This window comes from Perca flavescens, chromosome 17 (genome assembly GCF_004354835.1).
Source record: "Perca flavescens isolate YP-PL-M2 chromosome 17, PFLA_1.0, whole genome shotgun sequence".
Classification (NCBI taxonomy): Eukaryota; Metazoa; Chordata; class Actinopteri; order Perciformes; family Percidae; genus Perca; species Perca flavescens.
The window spans coordinates 924,433-951,504 of NC_041347.1; the positions used below are offsets into that span (position 1 = coordinate 924,433).

The following is a 27,072-nucleotide window of genomic DNA, read 5'->3' on the forward strand; positions in this document are numbered from 1 at the left end:
TACACTGTTTGATGCCAACATCTACTTTTTAATTCCTGGTTCAAGTAATTCAAAGCAACTTTTGCAGCAGTGGGCTCACACTGTAAAACCAACAAAATAAAGTAAACTTTAAAAAGTCATTTGGAATCCTTGATGCTTGAGTGGCCCTGTTGTACGCTATTCATCAACAATGCGATGCAGAAAGGAAATAGAGGATCTTCTTACAGCTGTGAAAAAAGATGTCTAATTGCAGATGTGATCGATGGTAGGGAACCGGCTCCAGGAACATCTCCGAAAAGAAAACAATGATTACAATATTTGAAAAAAGTTTGCTGTCACTTTGTGAAGTTTAATTGGCTGATTTGATTGCCTTTGTAAAGTCTGCGTATTATGCTGTTTCCTATTAGTATTAACAAGTATCATATGTTGAATACTGGTATACTAACTGCAACAAAAAATGTACTCTAGCGACTATATATAAATAGTATGCAGTATGGATTTATTGGGACACAGCAATAGTTTCCCTGTGCAAGCAAGGATAATTATCTATATTACCTCCAAATAAAGTTCAAGCCAAATCTGGCAAACCTGTTGGTTTGTTTAGAACATATATATGCTTTTCTGAACAGTTGCGTTTCCTTCCTGTTTCATCTTATCTGAGATTATGGGATCTCAGCACTCACTTTGCTTAGTACAATGTTAGCATACCTGACGAAACAAAGGGTCACAGCTACAAAAAACCCAACCTTTTTACCTAGTTTTCCTTTAAAGGGGAACTATGCCCATTTTAAAAGTCCATACATGTTATTCCTATAGTCTAAAACAGTCTGAAATATTAGTAAACATGAAGAAATCTCTTCCAAATCCAAAAACTAGAGTGCCAAAAATCTAACTTGTATATGGTGTAAAGTGTGGAAGCGCTGTATAGACAATGAATTGGGAAAGATTATAAATTATAGACGACACTGAGAGCACCCAGGGGAATGTTCTGAATATATGGGTACATATTCGGTTTCATACCAAGAACGCTACAATAGAATAAAGCTCATTTGGATAAAAAAGGAAAAGAAAAGAAAGCCAGTCTCATATTCATTGTCTATGGAGCAGCTCCAGACTTTATACCAACTGGCATTTGAGACAAATATACACAAATATTGACTGAACTTTCCTAGGCCATGGGAATGACATATTGTAATTCTTAACTTGGGTGGTGTTACCTTACAATTGAGGGTAAAAGTAGCAAAAACCAATACATTTATTTTGTTTTAAAATGGAAATTTGATGCAATTCCATTTACAAATTGCACTTTGCTTTTTATGTCGGTGCATCACTGTTGAATGATGGAACAGAAAACTCTGCTTTTAGCTTGTGTTATAGATGTTCTGTTGCTTTTGTGTTCACTTACTTCTCACGGTTGAAGATCATGAACTCTTGTTGCACCACGTCAAGGCACTCCTGTAGGTAGTCATTCTCCTGCAGGCAATCAACAGACACATCATGGTCATCTTCCACATCAACATCCACCTCGTTACCATCACTACGAACTGCAGATAAAACTTTACGTCCGCTTGAATTGGTCAACTGCATAACATCTGAGGGGAAAATATCTTTTTCCTCATTTCCTTTTTATCCTTCGTTGCTCTTTTTAAACAAGTCATGAATTGTTTGTGAGCCTTGCTCAAATTGGATGTTTGGCCCGAGACAAAAATAGAAGCTCATATTTCCGAAAGCACTTGAGGCCATGACAACAGCGGTGAAGGCTTCATAATTTAATAATGTTGGTAATAACAGAGTATGGGCACACACGAGCAAACACACGAGCAAACACACTCACACACGTACAGACACCAAGTCTCATAACCCTGCAATTGTTAGAGATACACACTCCTTGCACACGCTGATTGGCGCGGATAACACATGGTGACGCGCGCGCACACACACACACACACACACACACACACACACACACACACACACACACACACACACACACACAACTGACGTTAATGACACTGATGTCATGTTGACTGACTGATGGGAACAGGCTGTTTCTCATGAATACAGAGAGAATATCTCCTGTCTGTGGCAAATAATGTCTCAATCAAACCTAACAAGCAGAAGAGACAAAGAGAGTCCAGTGCAGTATATTATTCTGGTCTCAGTATACACAGTGCACATCAGGACAGACCCAGGCTTTATCATCTTTTCATTTTGTCAACCATTTCTACACAAATCTGTAATTTACTGACATCTTTAATAGTTTGTTTTAGAACATTTACACTGTTACTGAAATATTTGTCCCCCTTGTTCTGGAGTCTATAAAAAAAAAAGAAGTACATGTTAAGACTAGAGCTAACCATTAATTTAGTTATCGATTAAGCTATAAAATATCAGAAGCGAGGTTTGAAATCTTTGGAAACACGCTTATTTGCTGAGAGTTAGATGAGAAGATAGATACGGCTCTCGCGTCTTTATGGTAATGTAGCAGCTGATCATTTTAGTTTAGCATAAAGACCGAAAACAGAGGGAAACCGCTAGCCTGGCTCTGTCCAAAGGTAACACCTACCAGCACCCCTAAAGCTCACCTACAAGGTATCTTCCTATCTATTTTTCTTAAAGATTATTTTTTGGGCATTCTATCCCTTTATTTGATAGTATTAGCAGTGAGGAAATGTGGGGAAACAGAGCAGGGAAATGACATGCAGCAAACGGTCCGGCCAGTCAGAAATTGAACCGTGGACTCATGTGGTACGCGCCCTAACCACTCGGCTATCGGGTTGCTCCAATGAGTATCTTGCTATATTTTTTTACCCGAAGTTTTAAAATAACAATTTACAATTAATCAACAAGTCATTGAAGGCAACCAGCGGAGACTCCAGGAACGTACAGCTCCCAGCCAAGACATAGTCTGATACATAACCCCTTGTAAAAGGGTGAATCATCATTTCAAAACTTTGTTTTCTGTAAGGCGTTAACAAACGTCTTTTTATGCCTAGCTAAGCTAAAAGGCTGCAAAAAAGTGTATTTCCCAAAAAACTAATTCTTAAATTTCAAAATCCTTTTGTTTTAATATAATAATTTTGGCTTTAATAATAACAATGGTAATATTTGTATTTTCCCCCTGTTCAGGAGAGAGGATGTTTGGAGCAAATTATACAGTATGACAGTAAAGGGGAGACTATTGCCTTTTGGGAATATTTATGATCTCATAAAATGCAACTAATTAAGCGCACTTACATTCTTTTACAGCAAGTCTCTCTTTATATTCCCTAGCACAATTAGTTATTCATTTTGTCTGCTGAGCTGAGATAATTCACAACAGCTGAGGAAAGAAAAGATGCTGGGGTTTGGCTCACTTTCAATCTAAAAATATGCAGCTTTGACGGCAACTGACAGACCGGAGACCGAGGTAAACCTGAGCAGCATTGTTATCCAAGACCGGCCCTGCCTCTTCAGTTGTACAGTATCTATCTATGAGTAACAGCCCTATGCGGCAGGTTATAATTTGCTCAGACACATGTGCGTGTGCTGCTGGTGTCCTCTTCATAAATATTAGCTTTTAGCACCTACATACTGAAAATAACATTAACCTGATCTGCACAAGGCTGCAAAGGGAAACAGCAAATCATAGCATTGTGTAATGGCAAATAGGCCTTTTAAATGTAACAAAAGCTAAAAATAGCACTTTCTGTCATCAAAGGGAGTACCAGCATTTTACCAGATGCAGTGACATCTTGAATTCCACCTTCATCCTGGCGGTCCTTAAATCCTCCTCCTCAACAGAGCATAATGCTATAATGCTGGGGTTTATGCATTTCACTATTTTATCTCTTGTATCTAAAGCAAAAATATTAAGGATGGTGGATATTATTAGCTAATCTGAGGAGTTCTCTCTCTCTTTTTAAATATTCTTTAAAGAGACACACATGCATGTACACATAGGGCGCTCATATAGTTTTTAAGGTGTTTCTAGAATAGCCCCTACCTTGTTAACATCTTGTTTTTTTATTGACTGTCTGATTCAATTCAAACAATTTTCTCAGTTCTTTGTTATATATTTATTTGGCCCAACACAGACTACCTGTCTCCATCTTGGTAAAGATTGCTGGATTGTGAAAACATCAAATCAAGTCTGATATGATTTATTTTAAAATTCTAAATTGAAATTAAGTGTTGTCAATAAAGCAAACCAAACCAAAAGGTGATGAGCTCAGAGGCACTACAGGTAGGCACTGTTATTATATCCAGACAACTTGAGTATAACCAGCCGCTCTGTGCAGAGGCACAACGTCACTCACAGACTGTGAATCCTTGCTGTTGTCCCGAGACCGATTCTTGGCCAGCCTCTTCTTCTTCTTGTGAAGGGGACGTGACTCCAGGATCATCTCTTCCAGCTCAAAGGTGGGGTCGCAGTGGAGCCGCCCTTTCTGTAGGAGGTTGATGCACATGAGATAAATAGAAACACAAACACTTACACTCATGGTCATAAGTCAGCTGCAATTACACAGAGCACACAAATGCATTGTGCACACTGAGCTAACACAAATGAACGCACTCCTATGCACGCACTAATGTACTTTAAGTCTTTGTGTACACACACTATAGTGAAATACTGTAACATGAGGACGCTACATTTAGTTTCGTTTGCATGATTTAGTTGCTACACATACTCATTACAATCAGCAAACATGATGGAGTGCTGGTGTGTGCTTCTAAGTGTTTGTGTGTGTTCACACTAACATTAGGAACAAATCCAGCCTCCATCTTCTTCCCGTACACGGCGTCCCAGTTGACGTCAGCGAGGTAGGGAGATGTCTGCATGTCAGACAGGCTGGAGAAACGATGCTCTGGATTCACTGTCAGTAGCTGGAAGGACAGGACAAACACACACGCAGCAATGTCATCTACATCATGTCACCTTCCGAGTTGTAATATCACCTTCACAACTTCTTTCCTCACTCACAGCCAGACTCTTCTCCCTGGGAGCTGAAATAAACTCGACAAATTGCGGGTAAAAAACTGAAATCAATTCGTTTCTTTTCTTTTTATTGTGCAGTTTCCAAGAGCAGTTCACAAAAAAAGATGTGGGCTAGGTGAAATGAACATAACAAGGAGCCAAAAATATTCTGTTAAATTTGTAATCCTTCCTGGCCTCCTATCTAGACTATCTTCACATAAAAAACTTCCACATTTGATGTTTAAAATTTTTAAATCAGACTTTGTGCTAATACTGCCATATTTTCGTTAGGAACTGGAGATATATATTTTTTATAGACAATTCTTTTCATTGTTTTTTATTTGAAATTTGTTTTTAGCATGGTCATAACATGAAGCCCCAAGTGTTCAAAATTCAATAAATAAAAAAAGCATTATAAATGACTCAACTATTGCAAGCCTGCTGTTGTAATTCAAACCAGTACACACATTAAGTAACCTTCGCTTTAATCTAGTTTACCATAACTATGAACGCTACCTACCTAGCCTGCTAACAAGCTACGCGGGGTTGTGAGCTTGGATTGGATGGAATCAGCATTAAAGTAAACAGCCAGTGTTAACTGTGTTAGCTAGCTCCTGTTGGCTATAAGGGCATCAGAGTCTTAAGAGTTGTGTGTCTTTCTCCGAGCAACATCCTCAGAGTAAAAATTCTGCCAAGATAACCAGTATGCTGCTGCTTCCAACACTTATCTCTTCTCCTTGATGCTGAGAAATAAGCCATTCTCGCAACTCTGCCTAGCTAGTTAGCTGACTAGGTAGGTAGCATGTGCAGCCTTAAGCTAACTCTTAAAGCTCCTATGACCTGCTGCTTTTTGGATGCTTTTATATAGGCCTCAGTGGTCCCCTTATACTGTATCTGAAGTCTCTTTCCCGAAATTCAGCCTTGGTGCAGAATTACAGCCACTAGAGCCAGTCCCACAACAAGCTTTCCTTAGGATGTGCCATTTCTGTGTCTGTAGCTTTAAATGCTATTGAGGAGGAGAGAGGGGGGAGCAAGGTGGAGGGTGGGGGTGTGGCCTTGACCAACTGCCATGCTTCGCTCGTTTGCAAGCCATGATGTCTCTATCTTTCTCATGGGCGGGCCAAATTCTCTGGGTGGGCAAAACAGAGAAAGGGGAGGTAACCTGATCGGCCCATCTGAGCTTTCATTTTCAGAGCAGGATACCCTCGGTTTACACCTATTGCCATTTCTAGCCACTGGGGGACCATAGCCAGGCTAGGGGAAGTTACATTAATGTTAAAAAACCTCATAAAGTGACGTTTTCATGCTATGGGACCTTTAAAAGCCAAAGGTTTACTTATTGCGTCTGTTTACTGTGTTTATTTACTGCAGCAGCTAGTTGGCCGATTCAAAATGTCGCTCTAGCTAACAGGAGCTAACTGGCTAAATTTCGTAGCAGTTGTTGGGCTTGCAAGCTTAGAGGGACACTATCATAACATATTTATTATCTTATACAATTGTAAAATGTGATTATTTATTCCACAAATAGTTGTTTATTTAATATCTGTCTATCCAAACAGGAATACAGGAACACCAGATAAATTCAACCCTTACTGATGTACCGTTAGTAACCAACAGGGGGGCGCTGCTAATAAAATCAGCCACTGGTCAGATTTGAATTAAAATTGTTTCACCGATCAAGACAGATGAACGCCACACATGAGTGGAGTCACTTAGTCCAGGGAGGAAATAAAAACTGGTCGTGTTTTTAAAGGAATACCATCTGCTTCATGTTTCTCCTTAGGGTAAACACTGGAAACAATAATGGGATGTGGCTTTTGTTGTCATGTTAACTCTCTCCCTGTGCTTTATTTTCTTCCGTTGGTCACAGGTTGATTCGGTTTTCTCCTGCAGGGCCAGTTACGTCCGTCTCGGTGGAGTCCAGACATGGTAATTGATCAGCAGCAGAGCGGAAGAGACCAACGCTCCGTCCAGGTTACTCAGACACAGAACACATGCATGCACTTGGGCACTTACACTCTACCAAAAAAAAAATCCTTCTTAACAACCTACGTTTCTTTTGTATTCACTCTGAAATCAAATGATTAAAAATAAGGTAGACTATTATTACAGAGAAAATGTGAGAAAGCAGTTTTATTTCCATTTGACGCAAAGGGAATTATCTCATCCAACTGGCAGATTTTCACTTGTAGGAAAAGATCGTTTTGAGTGTTAATATGAGGTTAAACTACTAATGATGAATATTATCAGCATCAACACACTGGTGGACACACACAGACACACTGCCTCTACTCTCACCCACTTGCTCTGTTTCTGTGCTTCCATCCCTCAGATTCCCATCTGTCATTTTTCTCCTCCTTTTCCCTAAGGGTCTCGGCTCATCCTCCCTCCCTCCAGCTCTAGCCCCCTACAGTACCTGCATTTTTTCCCTCAATATGCACCCCAATATCACCTCTATATCCCTGCTCTTCTTCCCTCGCACTCCTTTCCAGGGAAGACCATCTGTGTCCAGGCAGATGGGCCAGGGTTCAATTTACTTAAAAATGTAACCTCATTAAATTAGGATATAGTGCATCTACAATCCTTCATTATTTCATGACTTTACTTTTTTATATATATTTACAGTATATTCAGGTTTTACCAACCCACATTTATAACTCTAAAAAACATGATTATTTTCATTACCAATTGATCTGAAGATTATTTTCTTGATTGATTAAACGTCAAAAAAAAATGTAAATCTTCATCACAACTTCCTAAAGTCCAAGGTGATGTCTTCAAGTTGCTTGTTTTGTCCGACTAATAGTTAAAATCCAAAGACATATAATTTACTATAACATAAGTATGGGATTTTTGTTAAAAAAATTTAAAAAAGATTTTTATTATCAAAATAGTTGCAATGATTTAGCCGATTAATTGATCAGTTGATTAGACTGATCAATTAATCAGCTAAATTGTTTCAGTGCAAACATTTTTTTTTATAAATGTGATTTGGAGTAAAATAAGTCCACTTTAGTCACCTAATGACATGCACATTTGTAAAAATATCAACATTTTCAAACCTACCGCACAATACCACAGATCAAGAAGAAACAGGACACAAAAACAGTAAGAGTAACTCAAAAGAAGTCAACGCATCCGCACGGTCATAAAAAAAAAAAAAAAAAAAAAGAAGTAAAAAAGAAGTGACCGACATAAAAAAGAAGTGACCGACATCGCCTTTTGTGTTCATTACATCTAAGCAGTTCTTCCTTATCTAAAGACATCTACAACTTGTAATGGCAACGTAAAAACTCAAAACCTCTTCCATTGCCCTAATTTCCTTTTAGTTATCTCTCAGTGGAATTTGTTTTTCCACGTTTTAAATTCTGACGTAAATCCAACTTTTTAAATTAAAAGAGCTGAAAGTAAATGATACCCCACTGTGTCTGGCTCACCTTCCTTAAGAGGGAAACCAGGTCCTTGGGCCAGGCCGGGCTGTACTGGACACTGACTGTACTGAAGAGCTGCATCAGGGACTCCACAGAGTTACTGGCATGGATGTCATAGGGCCTCTGGTATGGAAACAGGATGACAAAAGGAGGGAAAATAGACAAATGAGAAAGAGGAGGTGATCAATGGAGGCAAGTTTAGTCTTGCAACTTAATAACATAAAAACTCAATTTCCCATTGTGCCTTACCCATCCACGCAGCACTTCGAAGATTGTCACCCCTAGTGACCACCAGTCTACTTCATAGGCGTAGCCAGTCCCTCCACTTACAAAGGACTGGAAGATCTCTGGGGCTGAAAGCAAAAACACAGTTGCACTTCTGGAGCAAAAAAAGCTTTTCAAACCACTGCCTGTACATGTGGTAAAAAAAGTGCTCCTTTGCAAAATGTCAACAGAAACGGTTCATTTTCCATCAGCTGTGCAGAGTAATCACAAGACCAGATGGGACATTTTTTGCCTCAGCTTTCACAAATAAGCACAAGATCTGTAATTCCTATCATTTAATTCACACAAGTGCCTCTTTAGTGATGATGAGCGAGTAAAAATATGTTCAATCAGCAGAGTCTAGCACCTTTAAGCAGCAGTATCTAATTGGAACACAGTGTATCTACTGTAAGCTTGTCTCATACTTAAAATTAACTAGTCACATCTTACTGAAGTCTTTATCTACAATGTCAGAAGGAGTTTGTGCAAATCAACTACAGTAAACTCTCTCTTCTAAAGGTGAATTTGAGCATTTCAGACTACAGTTTACGGTCACAGAAGCCATTCTTTTTTATCAGCCTATTTATTTTAAATGTAACATATCTTAATTCTCCTACGCCAAAATACAACAAACTTTTTCTTATAACCTTCTTTTTGTCCATTAAGGATTTATTTATTTGCACAAAACATGATGATGTGGTTGACAAGATGGTTGTGATGCAGCAGCAGAGCAAATTTACCCATGTAGGGCTTGGTTCCAGCTAAGGCTGTGGCTCTTTCTCCATCCTTTATTATCGTTGCTATGTTGAAGTCCGTCAGGTGGGCGTGACCTGGGAAGAAGCAACCAAATCCATCCAAACTTTGGTATTTAAAAAAAAAGAAAAATGTCTCTGATCACATGCAAAGGAAACATTTCAATGTGTAAAAAGAAAATGAAATTAATGACCACAACAGTTGACAATTCAGTGGTTTTGTGTGTCAGACAACTGTTGCTGACTCCTCTGACCTTTTTACCTCTGGGACTGCAGGATCATTTTTGTGTCCTATTTGTGTCATGATGATATGCTCAATCGCACTGCTGCCTGTATCTGTGCACTTAAAAGGTTTTGGCTGTTAAGTAATTTCCACTTTTCCCTGATCACAAAGACACTTAGAAAAATGACTATACACTTACAGGTAAATATCAGAACTTAAACTGAAAAAATGCTTTAGACGAGCGCAAATGCATTATGGACACATTTATATACAACCTTTATCTAATTTAGATCAAGATCTCTTTTGCAAGAAAATTGGATTACAGCAGAATAAATTAGAAAGGAGACAGACAGCCAGACACACAAAAGCAAATTCATCCAGATCAGAAACAATAACAGATCCAAAATTGCAAGTTTAATTTAATCCAATGGGATGAGGAGTACTGTGTAATTCATTCCATTTATATTGGGTAAAAAACTGGAAGGCTCCCAAGTTCAGTATTTACTGGACGGGTATCAGGAGTTAACCAGTTCTGGGATCTGCTCTGATGAACAGTAGTTTTAAACTCAATAATAGATGTGAATACTGAGGCAGCTTTAGTATTAGAAATTTAAAAACTAAAATGATACAGTGATGGTGATTGGGAAATGACACAGTGGTAAACTGCATCAAGTTGTTTTAAGGTGCAATGCATATTGACTACCTGTCTTGTAGTAAATTGTGGGTTCTTCAGAATAAAACACATTTTGTCTCATCAGCATTTAGTACAAGTTTTAGGATGTCTAAAGAACGTTAAAAGCACACTATAATCTAGACATGGACTGAGGTGGAGAAGAGCCATAAAAAAATCATAAGTCTCTGTTGGAGTAATACAAATTGTTATGTTTATGATTGTGAATAATAATGGACTGAGCACAGAACCTTGTGGTAGCCCTTGATTATTAAAAGGGGGGTTGAAGTTGAGACCATCAGTAGAGTACAGATGGCTGTGTTCTATCAGACAAGTATTCATTAAACCAGTTCTAAGAAAGATATTTGACAGTTTATTTTCCCCTTCCCATCCAAGTAGGCTAAAATATATTATTATAGTATTATTTAACCCATGTCTGCTGCACACACACACACACACACACACACACACACACACACACACACACACACACACACACACACACACACACACACACACACACACACACACACACACACACACACACACACACACACAAAGCAAACAGTTCACATCCTTACCTTGCTCATCCAACAGGATATTGTCTGGCTTGACATCTCTAAAGGAGACAATAACAGACACACATATCAAAAAAGATTTGCCATATAAATAACATTAATACAGAAAAACAACCTCATTTTATGCATTCCCACGGTCATAGAAATCACAAACATGAGTCAGATTTCCATCCAAATGCAGCGCAAATTGCAACCAAATTAATATACATTTCCATTCACTACTGTAATGATGATATTAGTAGTTGGTCAAGATCAAGATACATACACATACAGTCAGGTGCCAGAACAAGAAAGAGCAACAAGATTACATAATTGAAAGTGTGCCAGTCAAACCTCAAAATGGTGAATGGAAAACATTGTAGAAAACGCAATGGAAATCAGTCCATGTAGATTTGTTTTTAATTGTTGCTATTTTTCATCTCTTCAGCAGACATTTAAGTTGCATGCTTCATGTACATCATGATTTATTTACTAAGTCTGTTTCCATTTCGGTTTTCCATTCCATTTTTCATTTGCTGCATTTTGTTTTTATCAATATATCAACTTTTCCACCTCAGCCAAGCATAAAAATCTAGCTTGGGATAATTTAACTTGTTTTGTTGTATAATTCTCAGTTAAATCATAAGCACACACTGTAACAGAGCCTCAAATCCTAACGTTTGTAGTCAGCTAGAAAAGACTGGGATTAGATGTGTATAGTATGTGTGGATGTGAAAGTCTGCAGGTGTTGGCTGATGCATGTGTGAATTACTGTACATGTTGGTGCAACATCTTAAATGTATGTGTGTGTTTGTGTGTCTCAGTGAGAGAAGGACAAGGAGAAAATTTCAATTTCCTGCATTTCAAACATTGCCAGAGTGCATGAGAACACAACCATCACCGATTCCCCTGGAGGCTCTCACAGGTTTGCCTGCACATGCTTATTACACTGGGCACCCCTGCAATGGACGAACACATCCAGGCACACACTCACACCCATGCACACACTTACACATCTCGACATTTCCCAGTCCTTCTAAGCCCTCCGCAGGCAATTAACGAAGCACACACAGCTTATTTAATTATACTGCATGTCACGCTGGTTTGGAGAATACACACGGTCCACAGAGAGCATCTACACTTCCCATAGGACGCATTTGCTCACAGTGGCAATGCAACGCTAAACTGATGCTAAAATCATCTGCCAAAATTCTTAGAGGGGAGTGGTGGAGGCAGTGGTAGGGGGTTCTGATCCAGCAGTACAAGGCTGGAGGGAAATGCTTACATGCTCACAGGAGGAATCCTGATACGAGTGCCAGCTACAGAACCGTGCCATTTTGTTTGATGTAGAAAATTCACTTAACGTTTCATTCATTTTGCAGCAATCACAGAAACACCAATCCAACATGGAAAGTAAATTGCTATTTTGTACAGGAACAAACCTCCTGTTTGAGCAGCTTCAACATGTAAAGTGTATGATGAAGACAAATGAAGCACCCTGGTGGTCTGCGCAGAGAGGAAACAGAAGAGAGCAGAGGAGAAAGGAAAAAGAGACTCTCCACTTTTACTTCCCTTCTTCTCCTCGGAACAATTTTACCTCCTTGGGCATGGCAGCAGCTGACTGTTGCTAGGAGACCAGAGACCCTTCTTCCTTCAGTTGGTGCAACAAAATAATTGTATAGTATTCCCCTGTCAAAAACTTACAGGGTGGAACCAAATTGTAGAGCTGGGGACGGCGATGGATACCCAAGGATTGGATTACGGCTCTGAGAGCAGACACAATTGTGTCAAAGGCAAAACAGTTATTGTCAAGGAGAGGGTGAAAAAAAAAAAAAAAAAACACAGATATAAGCAGCATCTGTCACCTACCTACAGTACTAATGCAAGTTCTGAAGTCTGAAGTCTTTGTCAACTAGACTTGGAAAAATAAGACTGACCATCTGTCGTGTAGTCCAGGGGTCTTCAACAGGGGGTCTGGAACCCCTAGGGGGTGCTCAGAGTCACTGCAGGGGGGCCTCCAAATTATTGTTAGAAAGTTTTTTCAAAAATTTAAATATAAATCCCCATTAATGATAGGCTTACTGGCCTATAGGTAAAGTAGTCACTAAGGTACTAAAAAGGTATAAAGGCTTTAGGCCGCCCTACGCTTTATTGTAGGCCCAGTTCATTATGTAAATTTTTTTTTTTTACAATATATGTAGTAGGGTGTCCCTGCTTTGTCTGTCTTTCAGTTAAGGGGTCCTTGGATTAAAAAACGTTGAAGAACCCTGGTGTGACTCTTTGAAAACACACGCTTGTGATGTTACATAATTCTAGGGCTGTCCTCGACTAAAGAAATTCTTAGTTGACTAACACTTCTACGATTTTGTCGACTAATCGATTAGTTGAGTTAATTGACAGAGCGGTGCACTTTGAGAGGTGGTTAAGACTAGAAAAGCACAATATAAATGTAGTTAATTAACCATCTGTAAAACTGAGTTTCTCCACAATTAATCCTGCAAAAGCACCACTTTAAATCTTGTGTTTACCATAAATGTACTCAGAAGTTTCTTGGAAATAAGTAATTAAGCAAGAATAAGCATAAAAAATGACTAATCGACTAAAGAAATCTTAGTTGACTAAGACCAAAACGACAGATTAGTCGACTAATCGACTAAGAGGTGGCAGCCCTACATAATTCATAAGGAACTGGTGAGAATTATGATACACAGTATGTGAACCTTTATAGTAACACATGCAGGTGCACACACACAATAAGTGTATTTTCCAAAATGTCTTTCAACAATTATGCCATGCTTCTTTATGTATTTACAATTTCTTCTTTTGACTATTTTTTTTATTCTGTAAAACACATAAAGTATTTTTTTTCTTGTTAATGTGCTAAATGTGTAGGTAAATCAGAAAACATACACACACACACCCACACACACACATGCCAACAGTGCACTTTTGTTTGAAGGAAGGAAGGAAGGAAGGAATGAATGTAGCCCAAATGAGGTTTTGAACAAGGTTCAAACTGTTTTTTAACCATCTGTGGTACTAAATCAGCAGTCTGCAGGGATCCGGCTCTTTTTCTTACTGGACTGCACAGATGCATACTGCTGCGCTCAGCATATTTGGACAAAACGCTGCGGACAGCGAGTCCCACCCTGGTTAAAGATGATGGATGGTAACAATTACAAGAACAAACATTAGAGCTGTCTTTAGATATGGAAAGTAACCGATTGGGTGATACCTGCAGCCCTCTCAAGACTGAAAAAAGCATTAGACAGTGTGCTTCCATAAGGCTCATTTTGCTTGTGTGGTGTATATATTAAGGCTGTCAATCGATTAAAAAAAATTAACTAATTAACTGCACAATTTGCTGTAATTAATCGCGATTAATCGCTTTTTTAAATTGAGACTGAAGCTTGTAATAATGGATATTTAAATGCTAAATCACTTAACTTTGCAAATATGAAGAAATAAACAAACAAGGAAAGGTTCTGCTAAGTTGAGAATGTTTAATATCTTTCAGAACAACAGCAGCAACAATTTGGCTTATTTAGTCCTGCTGAAGGCTGCTGAAACAGCTAGAAACTGTCTGACTTGAGAGCAGATTTTTGTCACCGTCCCCGGCTGCTGTTGCCTGCTCTCGTCTACTTTACAGGCGAGGAGCAGTTCATCTCCAACGAGCCGAGAGTTCAGTCGGCGGCAGGGCAGTCGGGACTCACCCGGAAATGGCGAGCGTAATGAGGTGACTAGTCTCTCAAAATCTGACAAAAATCTTTTAAACTGACCTTTGTTGAGCTGAAATGAAGACAGATTCAGCAACTGCATGGCTTATTTCTCACTTAAAATGTTTTCAGAAACATGTTTCAGTGAACTATTTTAGTACAATATGAGATCGTATTCTGAACGGCCACCATGACAGTCTGGCTCTCAGCTCTCAACATCCGGAGAAAACAAACCCATGTGACGCGTTCGTCCAATCAGCTGCCGGTTTTCATTACTTGGGCAACAATACCGAGTAGCGCCGCCTGCTGTTATGGAGACGTATTACGTTTCTCAGTCGCCACATGAAGTAAACAAACACAGCTGCGTTAATTTCATTAGTTTTTTTTAACGCGTTAAATATTAAAAAATAAACGCAAAAATTAACGCGTTAATTTTTTACAGCCCTAATATATATATATATATATATATATATATATATATATATATATATTTTTTTTTTTTTTTTAATACTTTCATTTTATCTCTACGTTTATGTTACATTATGTTACATCTAACTCACTCATTTCATTTTGGACTTCCAGAAATGTAGAGGGCACACTTTCCAAAAATAAAAACACAACCAACCCTTTCTACTGTCCTTTATAGGGAGCTGTAGGGCACCATGCACTCGTGTGGAAGAATAATGTTGTGTCATCGGAGAGGACGTGGTCCTAACCGGTAAGGTCAAAGTGGAAGCAGGCGAGAATTGTCAACAAGACATGATAATATATATATTAGAGCCGGGACTTTAACGCGTTAATTAAGATTAATTAATTACAGACTTTAATGCGTTAATTAATTACACAAAAAATGACACGTTAAACATTTTTTACGCATTTTAATCACACTTATTTTTGCACCGCGGGACGTTTCTCACTGGATGAGTTTCGGCGGACCGATTATACTGGAGCACCAACTAGCGTTCATGACTTCAGACCTTTTATATACTGTATGTCAATGCTTCAGACAACAACAAACCACGGTGAACATGAACGAAGAAGCTGACGAGACCGCTTTGGTTGGCACCGTGGATGGGAAATTTTGTTATAAAAAATGAACGGATGGAAGCGTCAATTAGAGCATGGTTGTGTGCACACTATGCAACAAGGAATTCGCATATCACCGCAGCACATCGAGCCTCAAGTGTCACTTCGACGCAAAACATTTAGCAGCTAGCGTGGACGTTAGCCCGACTCCGAGTACAAGGACCCACACCCAACCCACACTCCACCAGATGACTGGTTTAAGGACCAGGGTAACTAAGTCTGAATGTACTTGAAAGTATTGTGTTTTACTTAAAAAAACATAGTTTACATAAGGTCTACCTACCTATAGGCTACCTGAATTTCTGAAATGTACTATATTTCTAAATATGCTATTGCTACACTTAATGGCAAAAATTGCACTGGTCTGCTGGACTTGGTTGAACAAAAATAAACAATATTGTGTTGCTTAAGCTTATGTATTCAGTCATTATTGAATGGTATACTAAAAATCCATGTGAAAAAAATTACTTCTCACTGTTCTCAGGTCAAATATTTATGGAATTAAAATGTGATTAATTTCGATTAATTAATTACAAAGCCTGTAATTAATTAGATTAATTTTTTTAATTGAGTCCCGGCCCTAATAAATATATATATATATATATATATATATATATATATATATATATATATATATACACAGTATATATATATATATATTATCATGTCTTGTTGACAAGAAGACTGCATATAAAGCTAGTTATAAAGCCACAATGACTTTGTGGTTTTGATACACTAAGAGTGCTTACACAAAGGAAAAGCTTACTGCAGTGTTCCCTCTGGAATACAGAGGAGATAATGCACTTGCACAAGTCATGCTGTAAAGTGTAAAGAAAAGACACTGGACTTTCACTTGGTGTTTGAGTTCCAGTCTGAAGAGTAAACCATTACATTCATAAATCACCAAGAATAATGCTGCAAGCTGGAGAAGCAGAACACAATGAAGAAAACCTCTTGAATACTAAAACCCGTAGACACAACCTTGAGTTGATCTTCAGAGTTCTTTCAATGCTGGAAAAGTTCTATGCTTTGAACTAAAAGGGAGGTTGATGACGAAAAAAATAAATGTGTACCTATGGATGATGTGCTGGTTCTGCAGGTAGTCCAGCGCCAGTGTCATCTCACAAAGGTAGAGTTTGACCGCGTCCTCGCTGAACTGGACGCTCTGCTGCAGGTGGTAGCGCAGATCTCCTCCCAGCAGGAGGTCCACCACCATAAACATGTCCTCCTCATCCTGGAATGAGTACCTGAGACCAGGGAGTGGACACAGTGCTCACTCACTGTCCAGTGTGGAAAGAAAACACACACTACACAAACAAAGAGCAAAGACTGAGCACACAGACACGTACAGTATAGGGGCTTGTGTGCTCTTGCAAGCAGTACACAAAGTACATTACATGTGCAATGGTTACATGGTACACATAGAAAAAATGCCATATTTATGAATCTGTCTCTGTCTTGTACCTCAAAAAATACCTTTAAATCAGCAACCTTGATTTAAATGCGTATGTATGTATGTCAATGTATGCTTGAGTTGATTTATGTATGAATGTGCGCTTCCTGGCAGGCTCTGAATATGCACATTGGACAGTAATTGAAACCCTCATCATTATCCGAATAACATACCATCTCTTTGAAGGAAATGCAAAAAGCGAGGAAAAGGCTGTCAAGTTAAAGCTTGAAAACAGCCCAGCTTTGCATGATGTGACTCAATTGAAGGCTGCTCGTGGTCCGCTGAACATTTTTGTCAATCAGGCTTACTAATCATGCACATCAAATTAAAACACGGCCTCTCTGGGATCTGGGTGGGGATTTTTAACACGCCACAATTTCTGCCCCAGACGCTGTACAAAACATTTAGCCACATGGGTGAACAGAACCTAATTTCTCATTTAAGAAAAAGGCAGAATCATATCTTAATAGTATCCCCATGTCAATGTCCAGAGGAGGAGGGAAAACAAACTGAGCCTTTGTGGTTTCTTCCATCAAACTTGGTTTAATGCGGTTGCTACTGAGCCAATTCTTTATTTTCCCATTAAAGCTCTGATACAGTCTCGATATTACTTCTTTTTATAGCTGCAGGTTCCCCCTGTATCTTCAGGCTTGGCCCTGAACACTCGGGGACATTCTGATTGGTCCTATTCAGGTGCAATTTACTGCCTCTCTCTATGTGAGTTTTCTGCAGAGGGAAAATCATTCCATCTCTTCCAACAGATTGGTGGTTCTGCCACTGAAGAAAAAACCCATTTGCAGTACTGTTGGGTCTTTCTCTTCTCCTCAAACACTGCGTAGATTAATAAAATGATGAAATGGTCTCGACTTTTATGTGATGGCATAGATAATGGGCAGAAAGCACACTCTACTGACTCAGTGAACACACAAAAACAACACATATAGCTTTGTATTACCATCAAAAAACTTTTTCGAACAAGACTCCCACATTTGTTCATTCTCAGACACCCTGTCCCCACTGTGACAATATAATCTTGTTGCATGCACTCAATAGGAAATGACAGTAGAGCCACCTACATCAGACATAGTAAACCAACCTGCCCCGACCCTTCAAAGATCAGCCTCACTGTTAAAACACGGAGCAGCCTCAGCAGATGGCCGGCCCCGGGATGTTGTTGCCGTTGGCAGGGATTCCTCACTGTCACCTTTTTATCACCTCATTGTCACGGTCTGATTCCCAGTATCTAGTTGACAGATGATTTTCCTCTGAGGCGGCACTCGCTATCTAAGTCTTCCACAAAACAGTCTTCCCAATCCACAGCCGAAATATCTTGGCTCCTAAGAGAAAGACTCAGGCACTCAGGCTAGTTGTCACTCCCTTTCCCGCTTTTGCTGAGGTGACAAGGAGATGTCAGATATGGGCCGACAACTGGAGCATATGAAAGCTCAGACGCTGACAAGCCTTGTCAACTCTTCGCCAGGGATGGGAAGGAAAGGGAACACAAACTATTTTCTTCCCAAATTGTTTTTGGGAACACAGATAAACACAATGTAACAATTGTCAATTGTCAAAGGTCCAATTCAACAGTCCTTAAAATCCAATAAAAGACTCTTCTGCTGTCTGGGAGTGGAAAGGAATACTCAAACAATAAAGCAAGGGAAAGTGACAAGTACAATATTAGTTCAAGGACACTACATTTTACTTAAAGGTTATTTTAGGACATCCATCGATCCCCATCTTTTTTCTGGCACTTATTCAGGTCTTGGTCAGTATGCTTCAGACAATTACGTAAAAAAAAAAAAAGTATGCCCACTTCACGTAGCGATTGCCCAGATATGTGAAAGTATACAGGGTCTGATAGTCTCTGTCAAGCTCCTTTTTTTTTTCTTCAAGCAACTACTTTCACAACCTTTCATGGCTACAACCAAGTCCAACACCATGAATGCTTTTGAGGGGAGAAAGTCTGTGTCCTTATCCCCATTTGTGGGGGTCATTGCGCCTCATCTCTCTCTATGACGGCAAGCTTTTCACCCCATCCTTCTTTTGCCTTTCGTCGAGGTCAGACAATAAAGTTGTACGAACTAGTAACTTTCTAGCATACTCTTGCCTTAAGCAAAGTAGACCAGGCTTTCTGCTCTCTTGCCACTTCCTCCAGCATGTTCCTCGGGGATACCAAGGTGTTCCTAGGCCAGATAAGATATACAATGTGTCCAGCATGCCAGGGTCCACATTTGGGTCTCCTCCCAGATGGACATGCCCGGAATACCTTTACAAGGAAGGTGTCAAGGAAGAATTCTAATCAGATGCCAGAACCACCTCAACTGGCTCATTTTATTGCGAAGGAATGACAGTTCCACTCTCTTTCCAGATATCCAGGCTCCTCATCCTGCCCCTTAAGGTTAGAAAAAATAATTCCAGACACTGGTATTTAAGGAAATATCTACTTGAAGTGAATAGTATGCATTGGTGATGACATACTGTAGAAAGAGAGAGATGAAATGTGACAGGTTGTGATCTACATTCAAGCTAATGATTTTGTCAGCATTTGGCAGAGACTATGGATGCTAATTTAAGATTTTTTTAATGACCGCTAGCAGACCCTCGTTAACCGATCATTAACCTAACCTACAAGCAGAGTCCCAGTTCACCTGTCCAGTAAGCTTGGGCATAATTTTGCTTTCCGTGGACAGCTGCAGACTTGTATCTTTGCATTTCCAGAAATCATTTGCGTCTACATCAATCATGGAAAAAGAAGAGATCACATTATGGCTACTTCTGTAACACCTTTAACGGATGCAGAATGTAGCTATGTATCTCCTGAAGAGTCATTCAATGTAGAACATGTCGGGGAGATCTTGAGTACTAGGTAAGTTGCAGGCTGTAAACCCAAAACAATGAGCTGAAAGATTTTAGGAAGAAGAGACAATAGCATTTCCAGCAATCATCTGGGTCTGCATCAATCGATCTCAAACTAGCCAAAGTTTACTTAGTACTAAGTAACATACATCTTTCTGTTTTTGCTTGTTAGTTTCTCTCTACCATATGATGCAAGATGTAGCCTTGAGTAGAAGTTAGTCCGATATTCACACTGCTTTTAGTTCTATGTTTGTTTCCACCAACTCCTGAGGGAAATCTTTGGCTCTTTAGCTGCTAAATGCTCCATTTGTTCACTAGCTAGTTGCTTACTTTCTCTGTCCTCTGTTTGGTGCTGAGCAGATAGCATACAGTGGGTTGATAAAAGCAGTGAAACTGAACCTGAAAACAGTAAAGTTGTAGGCTGTAAACCGAAAACAATGAGCTGAAGGAATATTTTACACTGTAGAGCTGAGGGGAACTGCAGAATCAAGTGATTTTTTTCTGTGTCACTAAGAGCAACACCTTTCACATAAAACACAGTAATTTCAGCTATTGTCAATATAAAAAAATAATGACTAGTCCAGCTTTAACTATTTTATATCTACGGCACAGAGCTTTACACAAAATGTTTTACCACTAATCTCATTTTTTTGTGCCCTCGGCTGCTCCTCATACTGAAAAATTTGCACAATTTATTGAGTGGTGCTTTAAAGTGAGCACAGAGGAGTTGCGGGTCAAACCATTGAGCGTGAGTGTATGCCTGGCAGTAATCTTGCGTCAAAGGAGAGCTGTTACTGTCCAAAACCAGGAGGAGGCCATGTGGAAAGGCCAGGACAGGACTAAGCTGCGCAGTCCCAGCCACTAAGAGAGGAAGGTTAGCCGGCTGGAAGGAGTACAAGGAACAGGCTGAAATAATCAGGCCACAATGACAAATGAGCCCAGGGAGGCAGGGAGGAGAGAGGGAAAGCGAGAGAGGAGGACAGTTTTGAGGCAAAAGCAAAAGAGAAACAAGAGTATGTGATTCTGTTGGCTCAAGTTGGTCTGCAAAGTTTCAATGGCCTACATAAAGTTGATGATCGAGACGGGCTGGCTGGAATTGGCTGCATGACTCAATCACAAGACACTTGCAGGCTCCTCTGAGGATTCCAGCTACAATGGCGTGAGCGAATGCTGTATTCTCTTATCGGCCATTACCCAGTCGCCTTAAGACACAACACCTCCACTGGCCTGCTTTCATAAGGTTGCACTCTCAAAGCCATGTCCTACAAAAAAAAGTTCTTCTTTAACAGTAGCAGTTCCACTTAAAGTCCGTCAAGGCTGCATATCCAGGGCAAAATGTTCTGTGGATAAACAATGCTATATTAAAGAAGCAGACTCACGTGCTTTTGGAAATGATCCCATATTTCACCTTTTATGAGGATGATTTAAGACTAAACCCCCTCACAGGGCTTGTTATAACTGCTGACCGGGGGTATAGAGGCTAATTTGTTCCACTGTCTCCTAAGGCCTTGTTCCATGCAGGCCTGAAATCAATATTCCTAATGGAGGCTGAGCAGGACACGGCACATCCATCCTCACCCCTCCTCTTGCTTGTTTTCTGTCTCTGATGAAGGGATGGACAGTAAGAGGAAAGTCATATACCACTCCTTCCGATGACTCACCACTATTTTGGTTATGAAACCTTTAAAATCCTTTAAGACGATCCCAAGGGAGTGTGTTCAGAGCTCTAACTCTTTGACAACAGCCGCCGCAGCAAACCCTAGCTACCCTCGCCGATCTGCGACTCCATTCTTAACACCGATCCATTTGGTCATGATTCACTGCTGCATCGCTGGGTCCTCAGGGAGAATGGGTGACGCTGTTTTGAGAGTGATCTGTTGTGATGTAACGCTTAAGGCGAAGCAGTGCTTTTATAATCATGTACTATACTCTGTCGACCAGGGGATCAAATTCATTGCTACGCCCCCCCAATGCTGGTTATTTTCTGCTTCTGGGTGGGGAGACATGACCCCTGCACTTTGAGGTTTCAAACATATGCGAGGGAAAGACGAAGTCAGCGTCTTCTCATGTGTCACAAATCCTTACAAGGATTTGTGTGGCTTTGATGCGTACAGTAGATGATAGTTAATTTTTCCTCCTCCGAAGTAATCCATTCAGTGTACCCTCGACTCCTACACATCATATCTTTGCAGCGAGGGAATGGTCGCACAAATTCTTGTGGGCTGTATACTTGACATCCGCCCGGCTTAAGGCAGCCTTTACCCTGCTGACGGGTTTCAGTGTGGGCTTTCACAAGGTTGCATCCTAATGAATTTCCTCTGAAGCAACGGACGGAGCTGTTCAAAAGCACAGAGGAATTCAGGTTGTCTCAATGAAATCAAAACCCCGCTTCAGGAAAGAAAGTATGTCTTTGTGTGTTAGAGCTGCAGAAAAACCTTTTTTTTTTGACAAAACAAATCAATGCCAATATCTTAGCGCTGTCTTGTGCACACCTCCTCTCTACTCGATGCCCTCCTCTTTGATTGCAGGAATCATTACTTTCTTTGACAGCGGTTTGGAGTGTTTTCCCGCATTCTCTCTTCAAGTGTCTCTTTGGCTCCATCCTGGCACTGCATCAATTAAAAAAATACTCCTATGAAGCTTTATCAAAGCTGGCATTTCTCGTGACTGGCATCTTTTTTTTTTTTTTTTTTTTTTTTTTTTAGGAAGAATAGGCAGATCCCAAAAATCCCCAGCTGAACTATCGCACATCCATTAATAATGTACTTTAGTGCATAATTGAAAAGCGACAGAAATCTCAACATTTGACAAGCCTATGGATACTGGCAACTGTCTGATCTAGAGGGAATTGGTTAAACAACATACCCACGCGGTGAACCAATTAGGCTCCCGGTTGTTATACAGTACAGTAAGGGAGACAATGGGAAGATGAAGCGGCGTTCTCATCAGTCCTATCTCATTACCTGCCCGGCTGAGATGCCGTCTGCGATGCATACAGGTGCAGAACATAACAATGTTGTCGTGCACAGATGCTCAGAGAGTGTCTGCATAAACTGGGGCAGAAATAACAAACTTACCATCGACTCAAGCTATAAATTGATTTCCTTTATGTCTCACTGTGCTCTCCTCTCGCCAGCTTAAGGAGGAAAAGTAACAGCTTTCCTTCAATTATACATTTCTGTGCACTGAGAAAGCTAAACACAGGAAAGCTTCAGTCTCAGAAGATGATCTCAAGAGCAGTCCTGGATGAATCCATTTACTTGATGAGGATGGAACCAATCCAAACTGTAATTTCAGTCAGCTTCTGACTGTAGGATTGTACAATGAGGGTACCATGAAGGCTATTATAAATACACATTGTCACTCTCTCTGGTGACTTTGTGTGGGACCAGTCTGGTGATACTATTACTAACATCAACATAAACACAGCTGCTCAAGTTCAGGGCCTGTGTGTGCTACACCGACAGATTCATATAATAACAGCTGCATTCAGACATTATCGCACAGCTGTTTTTACATGCTGTCCCTCTCTTGTCACACAATGTGACGGCAGTGATAACAGCCTGTTAAGGATGATGTGCCTTTGGTCCCTGCAACCCTCACTATGAAGCTTTGTGTGTTATGCAGATTTGACAGCTACCCTATGCTTTTTAAGAGGGCCAGCCAAATTCAAACTGGCAAGCTCTGAGCAAGATGAGGGAGGGGAGCGGCACACTACTGTTAAGAAAAGCCGTCTGAAGGCCCTTTGAAGGGTCCGTTCATCCCCATTCAAACTTACTAGACAGAAAACTAGAGTTGCTTGCAAGTATAAGGGGGTCCGAGCACATTGCATAATTCAGAAACAAAGGCTTATTGACTCTAAGCGACTGAGGAGCCAAGAGCAATGCTCAATAAGGCAGCAAAGCTCATGTAGTTTTTAAGTTAAGTTTGTACCAATCTTAATGTACCTATAGCCTTGCAGAAAGCTTTGGTACGTACACAGTTCCAAACAACTGAAGTGAATGGAATTCTGTTTGTGGTGATCAAAGCATTACATTTTTTTCACTTCATATTATATATTTTGGTCCTCACAATGATCGGTTATCACAGGAAGTACTTTTCACCAAAGGTACTGCCACTATGAACCATAGTTTGTGGATTACCGAGAGTAACTAAGAATAACTGCTGGTGGATTTTTCCTATTGTCATGAGAACGTTTTAATTTGAATTGGAGTGGAAGTAGAAATATCATATCCTTGGCAAATGAAATACAAATCCTCTGCATGTATCGATATCACTAGAGGTGCATTAGCGTGAACTGCACCTTTAATGTTTATGGCATCTATCCTCATTGCTATACTTGTGGATGTAAATGACACTATGTGGATTATCCAGAGCAACTAAGACTGTGTGCGGAGTATGTGACCATTATAACGTGTGTATGAGGGAAGCGGCTGAGCTCGTTTTCTACTGTACACGCACGCTCCCAGTGAGACGGACAGGCTCTTTGTGGAGCATCTCTGTGAAGCCAACTTTTAGAACGCAGAGAGAGGAGGTGTGAAGTGTGAAACTTCTCATTCCCACAATGATAGCATCTTTGTCACTAATGGCCATTTGAAATAGTGCTGGATGCAGAGTACGAAAGAGAGAGAGAGAGAGAGAGCAGAGCACCACATGGGAAACTAGAACACAGAAGGCTTTGGCAGCCATACTCTCCTGCAGGGAACTATACTATAAAAAAATACACAGGCCTACTACTGTACGCTCATTAAAATGCCCCCAGTTTGTTCTAGTAGAGTGGCTTCATCAGCAGGCAAAAATATCCTGTAGATTAAACCTAAATCATTCACAACTTGTTGAGGGAATGAGCTTGACTTTGTCTTCATTCATCTACTCGCTATCTACAGTACACATAACCAATCCATCATGGAATGAGTGAATAACAAAGCAGCAATTGCTTAGAGAAGATAGACATGTGCAATATCTTTCATTTCATCACCAATTATAGAGGGCTAAAGTGCTTTGTGTAATATGCCATGAATGCCGCGCCAGGTCCCCAATTACATTTAGAAATGTGTCCCACTCGGAGTTGAGTGTTGAATAATGAAAGCAGCCTCCATTCACCCACATATCAGACTCGAGGGAAGAGTAAGGTCATTTCAAACCACAGTAATTATCAAATGTGTGCTTCATGGGCTCGGAGAAAAAATTAATATCCCAAAATATCTCTGCTGTGTAAATTGTTTCCTAAAGTAATAGTTGTAATTGTGTTTCAAGCCTTAATGAAACTAACAAAACTTTCTTTCCCCACTAAGTGCCAAATGCAGAAAATAAAGTGCATGCAACACTAGCAACATAATATTTACTGAGAGGATGCAACAGATTTGAAGGCAGGGTTGGTAACTACTTCCAATATACGCTTTTTTACACATCGTTTGAAATGGCCTGTATATCCCGACAGTAATAAATAACTTATGGGCTCTGAAAAAGGAGCGAAAAAGATCTGTCATCTGTAGCTAGTGTAATCCTGTAAAAAACACCCACCAATCACTGCCTCGCAGACCACTTGGCCAATGAAATGCCTCCTTTACATGTCATTTAGGTGATGCTTTTATCCAAAGCGACTTACAATTGCTGTATACGTCAGAGGTCGCACGCCTCGGGAGCAACTAGGGGTTGGGTGTCTTGCTCAGGGACACATTGGTTGATTGGTTGGGAATCGAACCTGGGTCGCCCACACCAAAGGCATGGGCCATATCCACTGCGCCATCACCACCTTGCCATGCTGTATGCAATCTACCCCTACCGCGTATGAGCCTGAGCTGAATGTGCGTTGTCGCTGCATTGCTAACAGCAGTCACATTTGTTTTAAACATTCAGTATGATTATTTCCTGGGCATAGCGTGCATGTTACATAAACATTCTTAGTCTTTAATTTCAATGAACGAGAAGTAGTGCTGGTACTTCCAGTTCGAGAACGCTACCTTTGAATTTCCCTGGCTTGTCGCCATTGTCGCTGTCTTGTGTTTAGCGGTAGTCAGAGCGTGCAGTGAGACAGCGTGATCATCATCACCCAGCCAATCATCATCGCATTTGCAATGGTGTCATCATCCCCACCCCTGCTCTCTCCAGGCAGCTGATGTGCAGCCAAAGCGTGACACCTCGCGCTTCCTTCAACCAAATTGTAGTAACGCGCCACTTTACAGTCTCAGTAATGTAGGGCTGTCCTCGACTAAAGAAATTAACCGGCAATTTCCACTGGATGCGGAACGTCCCCGGAACGTCTCCGGAACGTCGACGGAGTCGTTAGGTTTCCATTAAAGTCAGTGTGTGTATTACCACTGACTGCGGAACGTCCGCGTCCCGACTCCGTCCCAGTTCCGTCAGTCCGCAGCCCTCCGCAGCAGATACGCAGAGCTTCTATTTTTGACGGACGACGAAGAGCTCCGCAGCAATTCAGCACACGGCAGATAGTGCGGGACAGGAAGTCGAGCACAGAAACAAAATAAATATCAATTTTCAAAATAAAATACACCGTGCTCAGAAAATACCCGGTGGGTATTGACGGACGGCGGAGCACGCGGCAGACACACAGCGGAGCCGGTCCGCAGCTGTTACGCATCCAGTGGAAATCCCTAGTCAACTAACACTTATACAATTTTGTCGACTAATCGATTAGTTGATTTAATTGACAGAGCTGTGCGCTTTGAGAGGTGGTTAAAGGGGTGACAGAATGCAAAACAGATTTTACCCTGTCATAGTTGAATAACGACAGTTCGGTGGGTAAATAGGACATACATAGAAGCTCAAAGTCCCACTGACACCCCTTTACTATGAAAATCTCATATTTTGAAACTGACGCTGAAAACGGGCGAATCCCAACAAAGCTGGAAGTTGACGTCAACCTCCCAAAAACCGGAACCTTTGTCAGCCCATGGGTGTATTAAGAGAACGGTCACGCCCCAACATTTACATAGGCTACACAACTGACCTGAGATCAGGTAGTCTTCCGAATCTAGGTCGCGCAGATCTCTGCTATTCCATTACAAAATTCACTTCTGAAACTTTTTTATGCGAGAAATCAACTATGTAAAGCTCAAATATGGGCCGTTTTACGAAAATGTATGGCTAATTGCAAATTTTGTCCGA

At 40.4% G+C, this 27,072-nt stretch overlaps 1 protein-coding gene across 1 annotated transcript in view; it reads right to left on the bottom strand.

Moving 5' to 3' along the window:
- The window catches only part of stk32c (serine/threonine kinase 32C), a 100,891-nt gene that overhangs the window by 7,196 nt on the left and 66,623 nt on the right, over positions 1–27,072 (bottom strand). Inside the window, exons 4-11 of the mRNA XM_028603178.1 lie at positions 16,709–16,882; positions 10,858–10,895; positions 9,372–9,461; positions 8,617–8,720; positions 8,374–8,490; positions 4,720–4,845; positions 4,278–4,406; positions 1,385–1,452 (exon numbers count right to left, since the gene is read on the bottom strand). Of these exons, the coding sequence (XP_028458979.1) occupies positions 1,385–1,452; positions 4,278–4,406; positions 4,720–4,845; positions 8,374–8,490; positions 8,617–8,720; positions 9,372–9,461; positions 10,858–10,895; positions 16,709–16,882 (846 nt within the window). The remainder of the gene's footprint in view (positions 1–1,384; positions 1,453–4,277; positions 4,407–4,719; positions 4,846–8,373; positions 8,491–8,616; positions 8,721–9,371; positions 9,462–10,857; positions 10,896–16,708; positions 16,883–27,072) is intronic.